Genomic DNA, 10,288 nt, shown 5'->3' with positions numbered 1-10,288 from the left:
ATGTTCCTGTGGTCCCAGCTGCTTGGGAGGATCAACTTCAGCCCAGGAGGTTGGGGCTGTGGTGGACCGTGTTCGTGCCGTTGCACTCCAGTCTGGGCAACAAGGCGAGGCCCCATTTCAAAAAAAGTTATTCTCTCATAGGGTTGTTCCTGGCAAAGGTAAACTCAGAAAAGAAATTAGACAACATTACATAAAGAGGACACTTGTATACACGTTTATAGCAGCACAATTCACAATTGCAAAAATATGGGACCAGCCTAGATGTCCATCAGACAACAAGTGGATGGAATACAACAAGTGGATGGAATACAACTCAGCTATAAAAAGCAGTGAAATAATGGCATTTGCAGCAACCTGAATAAAATTGGAGACCCTTATTCTCAGTGAAAGTAACTCAGGAATGAAAAACCAAATATTGTATGTCCTCACTTATAAGTGGGAGCTAAGCCATGAGGATGCAAAGGCATAAGGATGATATAATGGACTTTGGGTACTCCATGGGGAAGGATGGGAGGGGGTGAAGAATAAAAGGCTACACACTGGGTACAGCATATACTGCTTGGGTGACAGGTGCACCAAGTCTCAGAAATCACCACTAACCCTTGTAACTAAAACCCACCTGTTTTCCAAAAACTACTGAAATAAAAGAAATGAGACTTAGGAATGGAGGTCAAGGGTGAAATAAGGAAGTCTAAAGATTTAGACATAACTTGGTCAAAGACAAATCTTGTAAGTGTCAGAACTGGCACTGGAGCTGTTGTCTATACTCAACCATGGCGGTATACCACTTCTGTCACGGACAAGAATAAGCTCAGGTTTGATCTCAGAGCCCGAATCCTGGATGTACCCCTTGTGAGGTTAGGAAGGTAGCTTTAAGAAAAATGCTTTCCCTGTTATAGCATCAGTATTCCCATTTGAGGGAAATTCTCAGGCTTCAGAGATGTATATAAGTCCCTCAGTTGGTATTTACCTCCATGTACTCCAATTAAGTATCTGGGCTAACAAGTTTAGAATTTTATTCTACAATTGAACATGAAAAATGCTTATTTCAGAGAAATTATAACACTGAACTGATAAAGTTATAAACTAAGAGTTCAACATTCAATATTCAATTTGTTGTTGTTGGTATTGTGTTGTTCTGACTTTTCATCTTTGATTGACCTAGCTATAAAATAGGATTGAATGGGAAAATCTGAGTAGTTGCATTCAAATGAAGATTTAAGATATTTAATGACATCAAGCTTGATGTTTTCCTTTGTGTTGCGGAGCCCCATCAGCCAGTGGCATAATCTCATTTTGGGGCCAGGTCGCCCTCTCCTGGACAGTGTTAGAATGGGGACAGTGTTAGAATGTCAATGTTTGCTTCTGGTTCAGATCTGTTTCCAAGGCTGAATACGCATCTCTGTTTACCTTAAGATATTTTCCTACAGTGAAAGGTAACACTTTTTCCTGCACATCTGATGCATATCTCCCCTAAGTTGGAAGAATGAGGTTTTGAAAGTTAGTACATCAAATTAAGGGATGAGGCCTTACTGCAACCTTAAGGATAATTCAACAAGTACATTGGTTTATTGGATACTTTTAGTTTTCAAATGTTGTACAGGCATCCAGATACAGAATAGACTGGGATACTAAGTTTATCAAAGCAGAGTTTATCCGCTGATGGTGGTGAATGCTGGATATGAATTTCAAAATCTGGATATGAATCTGTATAGACTGATAGTCCTATTTTTACTTGGCTAAGGGTACAGCATAAATGCAGGATAGAAGGATCCTGTATATTTTGGCCACTACCAGCAATTTCACACAGAATGTAAAATGTAAGTTTGGGAAACAGGTTGCAAGCTTCTGGAAGTTCCCAGCTTCTCCTGAATTTCTATAGAGGTAGAATCCTCTGGAAGGGGAGTGGAAGTGAAAACGAGATCCTTCCCATAATGATTCTACTGCATTAGCCCCTTCCTTGACTATATTAGCTCCTGGCCTGAAAGAGAAGGTCAGGTTGTATCTCGCAGGCTTAGACCTAGCCCTTCCTGAAGACACAGGGACCACAGTAATGGTGATAATGCTGTTTAAGCATTTGTCATGTTTGTCTTACTAGGCCCTTCATATACAGTATCCAAGATATAACTACTACTCAAAGAGATTATTCAATTTATGCTTGAAGAACTGGAAATGATGTAACTTGCTTGAGGTCACATAGTGAGTATGTAACTGGGCTGGCTTTGCAAACTCAAGCCTTTGAAGCTTCAGAGGCCATGCCTTGTTACACATCCTGAAGTGTGACACTCCAACCCATGAACATCCCATTGGAATGCTTGAAGGAAAAAACTGATTCTTCAGTTTTTCACTTTGAGAAAAGGGATGTTAGAATGTTAGAGATGGTTTCATTCAAAAAGATGTAAAGAAGATCTACCATTCCGCCCACAAGGTAGAGTTCTTTCCACAATATAAACCAGAGTGGGGGAAAAATCTCTTCAGTATCTAATTTTGAAGAGTTGCTATTCAGTTGTCTTAAATAATTTAGGATCCTACCATCACCCCCTAATACTGTAAAGAGATTAGACTTTAGATAGCGAGGGGATTGGAGTTCAGCCTGAGCTCCAGGAAACTCATCCCCACCCCGGGAAGGTCTTTGATTTCTACTTGGTGTCTGTAGAATAGCTGCAGATACCAGGAAGGCCAGATGCAAGAAACAAGAGGGCTTGGATAGACTCAAGGGATTATGACTCAGTTAATGGGTCTGTTCCTTCTCTCTGGACCAACCCTGGCATGCCAGGAACAGCTGTACTTTAAGTTTAGATTCTGTGCTCATCCTTCTGGGACAAAGCCTGCTATTAACTTTCTATATTGAGGAAAGTGGGGAGGGCTGAGATCCCAGATGGAATTCCCTAGACATCTGAGCAGAATACTTTTAAGTGTAAGGTCTCTGAGGCATTTGTAGAGCCCCAGGCTCTTACTGACATGACCCAGCCCAGGTAAGAACATCTTATAAAGAATGATATAGAAAAAGAATAGGGGTCATAGGGAGGAGTTCCCAGCTTATAAGGATGAATAGACCTTGGGTAGTCAACTTAGCTCATACTCCTATAAGTCTAAGGCAAGACTCAGGAAAGGGATTCCCTTGGAAGGGGATTTCAAATGGGTAGAGTTTCCACAGAGCCACAAACAAAGAGTCTGATGAAGCCTCTAGTTCACTAATGCCAATACAAGACCCTTTAATATATCACCATGTTCTTTAGATGCAATATTTTATTCTTATTCAACAGAGCCAAGTACTGTGCTAGCACATGACTTCTAGTAAAATACAGGTAAGATCACCACTCTTTTAGAACTTACTCTGTTTGGGGAAAGATACATCAGAAGACAATTCAGAACTATTCAGGCAGTACAGAAATAGGGTGCTGAACCAAGAAATCAAGGCAAGGCTCACTAAAGTTGATATCTAAGCTATAGCAAGGTGAACATGTAAAAGGATTCACTAGGCGAGGGAGGAAGGAAGAATGTTATTTCAATATCAGGAAAGAACATGTATTATTCTCAGAAGCAAAAGGACACATTGCAGTTGGGAAACAAAAATGCAGTCTCATTGGAAGGTAGTAAGCAGGGTGAGGAATGGTAAAAGCCATGGCAGGTTATGGTGAATGTGTTTGGGTGGATCACTCAGACGAGAGGTTGCTTTGCAGAATCCTTATGCTCATACCATCCCTGTACAGAAGCTGCAGTAGACTACTGTATTTAAGGTATGAGAACTGCTCCTGACAAATGAGGTATGAATTAAAGAGCTACTCTCAGTGTTAGGATCTTAGGGGAAAAGACAGGGGTCAAAAACTTATTCCAAGACTTGATCCTCCCCATGTAGCAGCTGAAGTGCATCTCTCTAGTCAAGGATATGCTCTTCAGTTTCATGACATGTTCCCAGAAATGAATACGAAGAGATGAAATTGAGGTATCCATCAGGGAACAGCCCCGTATGTTGTCAGGTATGAGGAAGGAAAGTGAGAGAAGATAAACTCCACCTTCTCCAGAGTTTCAGGTCAGGTCCAGAGGACATCTGACGTGGCTGGAACAAGGTCTGTGATACCAGAAGCTTATTGGATTTCATGCAAAGTCACTTCCTCTTGTGTCCACAATTCACCAAGAAATTCAAATCACAGATGAGACCAATTCACACTTGGTCTCATCTGTGATTTGTGCCTGTAAGTTCCTCCTACAACATGATCTCTGCACAAATCTAGAAGGGAGTCATTTGCCAGGGAAGAAGTGAAGGGATTCAAATTGCATTAGAAGGAAAGATGGACCCTGAAACAGCTTTCTCACTAATATAGGAGGAGTAATAGCTATACTTAGGAATCATGGCAACAGAAAAATCCACGTGGTTGAGTCCTGCTAATTTTTCCATTCAAGAACTCTACATTTCTGGAGTAGAACAAAACTTTTCCACATTACAGCTTTTTTAGCAGGGCATATTCAAGCTATAAAAGCCATTTGATTAGACATAGAAGTAAAATAGAAAAGTCCCTCTTTATTGTAAATCTAAATATCAGGGAAAAGATTAGCTCCTGATTGCCATGAGTTTATAGCTCTTTTGCCTTTAGGATTAGTTCTGTGACTCATCAAGTTTCAGATTCTTGTCCTACTGAGGAAGCAGTCTTGTCAAGAGATAATACTGGGTAAAAATTGTATACTGCTGGATCTGGTCTGATATATTCATGAAATAACAAGTGGCATAGTCAAAGGGGCAGTTGAAGGGACTCTCTGCAGAGGCATGAGAAGAGTTAAGGAACTTGACAAGGGATGGGGGGGGCACGGGGACTAACAGTAAGCAGCACTACTTAGCCCAGAACTGACTGGGTAAAGCAGGGCATGGTTGCCAGAACACAGGAAGGATCACTTCAGGAGCTGGGGCCTTTGGTAGAAGACCAAGACACTGCCAAACACAGCTGGCAGGAAGGGAACTAGAGAGTAGGTTTTACCCTGGTATCTCCTGTTAGTGCCTCATATTGATTGAGCCCACCTGGAAAATAGAGGACAAGGTAGTCTGGGTGATACAGCCCATGCGTAAAATACAGCATCTGGGACATAGAACAGGGATCTGTGCAAATGAAGAACAACTCACATTCACAGGCCAGTTCCTGTGTACTCCTTTCCTTCCCAGGCCCAATGACTCAGCCTTTTTATCTTCCCTATTTGCAGTTATTGCCAACACTATGTCCACTTGTCATAATCTTTGAGAACCTTAAGATGAACCCAGCTTATGGAGAGGTTTTATGGGATAACATCAGACTTACAGCAGTCATCCCCCAAAGCACCACAGCTTCCTGGAGACAGACATTCCAGAGTCTTTTGAAGTCTGAACATTTTTGGCTTTGCATGTTAGTCTCAACAGAATAAAGAGCTAATGCTTAGTGTTACTGTCAGATCCTGCATTTTCATTTAGTTATGACAACTTCTCTAGGTCACGGCTTTAAGTTTGTTGCAAAGTGTGGTTAGTTGTATTTCACTAATGGGATAAAGCAGTTCGCCTAAGCTCTCACTGCCAAGATCTGAAGACAGATCTAGAAACGTCCTAAGCCCAGATTACTGACTATTCTGTAGTCAACCTAACTAGGCTCAAGATGTGGAGTATGAAACTTCTTATGTGCTCCTCACTTTCTTTCACATTCCTGATATATAAGGAACACATTCTGGTATGATCTTTTAGACAAAGATTTAAAAAAAAAAAAAAAAAAACCCAGAGACAACACAAATTGTTTTCATGTATTTTCTTTAAATTGACATCTTTTTAGTGAGTTGCTCTGGACTCCAAGTAAGGGTGTTTCATGGCCAAACATTTGTCTTAGGCTTCATGCCATTCTGCACTGAATGTCTTTTTCCTCCCTGCTGATAACCCTGTTTCTGGAGCCTTATCTTCATATTCAGCCTTCATGAAGGGAGGAGACCCTTGCCAGTCTTTGCCTTTGGGCATCAAATACGCATAAACTGAGTTTTGGTCCGCTTTCATCTTTCAGAAATCACTTTGTTTCCACCCTCTGGAAGGTCTCATCTTTACCATACCAAGTCTCTGCCTTGTGACTTTGGCCTGCAAATTAGACATTTCAGCTCATCCAGTAGTCAATTCTGATCCCTGGCTTAAGCTTTGGTTTACCATAGAGCCTAGATAGTCCCAGGTATCTGACCCTCTGACACTTCAGTGCATCTCCTTTTCTTTCAAGGAGCTGTACACGCCAAAGCCTTCCAATATGATCTCAAGCACCGCCTCATAGCCTACCTGCAGTGGTAAAGGACCAAATAGTTATTTGCTTTAGGTCATTTCATTCACTGATGCAAGAATATCACTCCTTGAAGGTCATACTGCAAAAAGACATATTTCATTCCAAATGAGTGTTTGGCTTGTGCTTCATAAGATGTTGCGAACATTTGAGTATAATGTGACACTGACATTCTAGAATTTCTTCTAAGGATGACTTATTATCTAACATCTAGTCAGTGACCCTATTACAGGACCTCAGAGTAAAATATTGTCTTTTATTTCTAGGAAAAACATCCTGCTACATTTAGTGGTACAAGTGAGAAGGTTCTCATATAACCATGCTCACTTTTCATAATGTCTGCTCAGTACCCATCTCCTTCCGGCTCACTGGCATCCCAGGACTGGAGTCCCTGCAAATCTGGCTCTCCATTCCCTTTGGCTCCATGTACCTGGTGGCTGTGGTGGGGAATGTGACCATCCTGGCTGTGGTAAGGGTAGAGCGCAGCCTGCACCAGCCCATGTACTTTTTCCTGTGCATGTTAGCTGCCGTTGACCTGGTTCTGTCTACTTCCACTATGCCCAAACTTCTGGGAATCTTCTGGTTTGGTGCTGGTGACATTGGCCTGGATGCCTGCTTGGGCCAAATGTTCCTTATCCACTGCTTTGCCACTGTTGAGTCAGGCATCTTCCTTGCCATGGCTTTTGATCGCTACGTGGCCATCTGCAACCCGCTACGTCATCGCATGGTGCTCACTCATACAGTGGTGGGTCGTTTGGGCCTTGCTTCCCTCCTCCGGGGCATTCTCTACATTGGACCTCTGCCTCTGATGATCCGCCTGCGGCTGCCCCTTTATAAAGCCCATGTTATCTCCCACTCCTACTGTGAGCACATGGCTGTAGTTGCCCTGACATGTGGCGACAACAGGGTCAATAATGTCTATGGGCTGAGCATTGGCTTTCTGGTGTTGATCCTGGACTCAGTGGCTATTGCTGCATCCTATGTGATTATTTTCAGGGCTGTGATGGTGCTAGCCACTCCCGAGGCCAGGCTTAAAACCCTGGGGACATGCACTTCTCACATCTGTGCCATCCTGATCTTTTATGTTCCCATTGCTGTGTCTTCCCTGATTCACCGATTTGGTCACTATGTGCCTCTTCCAGTCCACACTCTACTGGCCAACTTCTATCTCCTCATTCCTCCAATCCTCAATCCCATTGTCTATGCTGTTCGCACCAAGCAGATCCGAGAGAGGCTTCTCCAAATCCCGAGGATAAAAACGAAGATTAGATGATTACTATTTTCTTCTCTCTCAAATAAGCTCAGGGGGAAGGTGTTTAAATATGGTAGACTGCTTCCCGTTGGGAACTTTACAAGCAGTTTGAGATATTAGGCACTGTGGTCTCCAACTTTTGTAGTTCCAAAGGAATTCTAAGAAAGTATACAACTCTAAGTCCTAAAGGTGGAAAATATAAAACTTATGACTAAAGGATATTTGAGCTGCAAAGAAGGTAAACCAACAATGACAGCAACAAGCTGCTAATATTTAGCATTGTATCATGTAATTCTTGAAAATATCCTGACATGAGGTATCATTTATATTTTATGAGAAAATAGGACAGAACGCCCTTGCTTTATGAACTACGTACAGTTACTTAAGCTGCCTAGCTCCACGTTTGGTTGGAGTTTGTAATACATTGTAAAGTTATGTATTAATACTTTCCATTCTTTGTTTTCTGTATATCCTTTAAGGTAAATTCTAAAAACTAAGTCATTTTAATTGAAGTTTCCTTAGCTGCAAGATGAGACTTCCTGAGTTAAGCCTCTCATAATCGAGATGCTGTTCAAGCTGCCTATAATAATGTGTTCTAGAAGGCTCACTTGTATATGCCCAGAAGATTTGGGGATACTTATGAAATAGAATGTGGCCTGAAAAAAATTGTCAGGTCAATGAAGGAAAATGAGACAAGGTTACCATGTCTCAACATTGCCTTTGTTGTATTCTCTCTGCAGGCTTGATGCATATGAGGACTCTGGAAATTAGCCTTCCCTTTCCCCCAGAAACACTCCTCAAACCCTAATCCATCTGTAGGATTCCTGCTGATAGTGTGCTACATCCTTAAAATGAATCAGCTTCAAGTTGCAAGTTATATAGTTTATAAAGACAGTGACTTTATCCTCCAGATTAAATGTTAGCTCAATGACTAGAACATAGTTAATATGAATAAAGCATTTAGTTACTATTGATAGAATTACTGACATAGTCCTCCCAACCACACTGTAAGGTAGAATTACTCCATTTTGCAGACGAAGAAATTGAGGTTCCCAGAAGTGATAGAATTGCCCAAGGTCACTTAGAGAGCAACAGTGAAACCAGGAATTTAGCCAAGTTTGTTTTCAAAGCTCAAAAGCTTCCAGCCTCTGATCCACATTTTGCTTAACTGAGGAAGGGTGCTGAAAGGTCTTTCCTGGAGGTCTGGGTTGTCATGCACTTAGTCATTAGCTACACCCATTATTTCTAAAGTCAGAAGTGTACAGATCAAAAAGCAGTCTTTTTTTTTTTTTTGAGATGGAGTCTTGCTCTGTTGCCCAGGCTGGAGTGCAGTGGCATGATCTTGGCTCACTGCAAGCTCCGCCTCCTGGGTTCACGCCATTCTCCAGCCTCAGCCTCCCGAGTAGCTGGGACTACAGGTACCCACCACCATGCCAGGGTAATTTTTGTGTTTTTAGTAGAGACAGGGTTTCACCATGTTAGCCAGGATGGTCTCGATCTCCTGATCTCGTGATCCACCTGCCTCAGCCTCCTAAAGTGCTGGGATTACAGGCATGAGCCACCACGCCCGGCCAGTAGTCTCTTTTACAGTGCTGTTTCCAGAGGAAGGACAAAATGTAAATCAAGGTCTGCTCACTAATTCTACAACTCCATAAAGTCAGGAAAACGTTGACTACGCTAGGCTTTAGGTAAACACCAAACTGACCAAAGTAGTCAAGTGCAAAGGAAAGAGCACCGCATGAAACCAGAGAAACTGCTTTCTAGTTTCTCTTTGGTTAGTCCAGTCCAGAGAATGGAAACCACTCCACTAATGGGACATCTGGAATGTGTGACCATTTGGGGATCCAATTACATGCATCTCTAGCTTCCATCCTATCACACCATAATGAGTAGCTTTCCCTAAACTTTCATCCGAGTTTAGAGGAATTGAGTGTTCTTCCTATGAATGGGGTAAAGACAGCATATTCTGCTGAGAATAGGCAGGGCCAGATAGAAGAGGAAGTAACTGTATAACAGAATGGTTTTTAGAGTTAACTATGTTTCCTGGCAAAGGCCCCACCCTCAAGCCTGGAAACCCACGGCCCTAAATGGGAACATGCATTCCTATATTTGCACCCAAAAGTTGCCTTTTGGCCTGCCATACCCCCCATCCTGTACCCTTATATAAACCCCAGATCCCACAAGCAGATGAGATGAACAGAAGAATAGCAGAACAGCAGAGAGAAGAGAAACAGCATCTGAATACTGAAAGGAGTTTGGCTGGGGGTGGTCAGAGAAGAGATCAGCCACTGAATTGTCAAACTCTAGGAGAAGATCATCTTCCCATTCCATCCCTTTTCCAGCTCCCCACCCAGCCCACTGAGCACACCACAACACATGCTCACTTGGGGTTTGAGAGTCACAGGCTCCCATCTCTGACACTGCTGTGGGGCTGGAGCCCATGGTGCTTGCCCCGGGCTGTCTTGCACCTGCCCGTCTGTGTGTTCTCCTTCCCATAAGGAGTTTGAGCACACACAGCAGCCAAACACATGAGCCACACCCTTGTCACATGTCCTGTGATGGGGGTCAGGGAACTCTTTCATATGGGGGCTTGTCTGGGATACAAAAAAGAGCAAGTTAAAATGCAGAACTTTAAAAAAATGTCTCTTTTCCAAGACCCTGTCAACTCTTTCCTGGAGGTAAAGAGAATATTGGCTCTATTTCCCTTCATAGAGGTCTAGTCATCACATAGGACTGCCCTCTCTCTCTCTCTCTCTCTCTCTCTCTC

At 42.6% G+C, this 10,288-nt stretch overlaps 1 protein-coding gene across 1 annotated transcript; it reads left to right on the top strand.

Moving 5' to 3' along the window:
* The first annotated feature begins 2,619 nt into the window (after positions 1-2,619).
* On the top strand, positions 2,620-8,880 carry LOC101016983 (olfactory receptor 52M1). Its single transcript, XM_021926939.2, has one exon. It carries the CDS (start codon positions 6,589-6,591, stop codon positions 7,540-7,542), a length of 954 nt encoding a protein of 317 aa, XP_021782631.1. The 5' UTR covers positions 2,620-6,588; the 3' UTR covers positions 7,543-8,880.
* The last annotated feature ends 1,408 nt before the right edge of the window (positions 8,881-10,288 follow it).

This window comes from Papio anubis, chromosome 12 (assembly GCF_008728515.1).
Source record: "Papio anubis isolate 15944 chromosome 12, Panubis1.0, whole genome shotgun sequence".
Classification (NCBI taxonomy): domain Eukaryota; kingdom Metazoa; phylum Chordata; class Mammalia; order Primates; family Cercopithecidae; genus Papio; species Papio anubis.
This window is presented reverse-complemented; position numbering and strand designations above follow the sequence as displayed.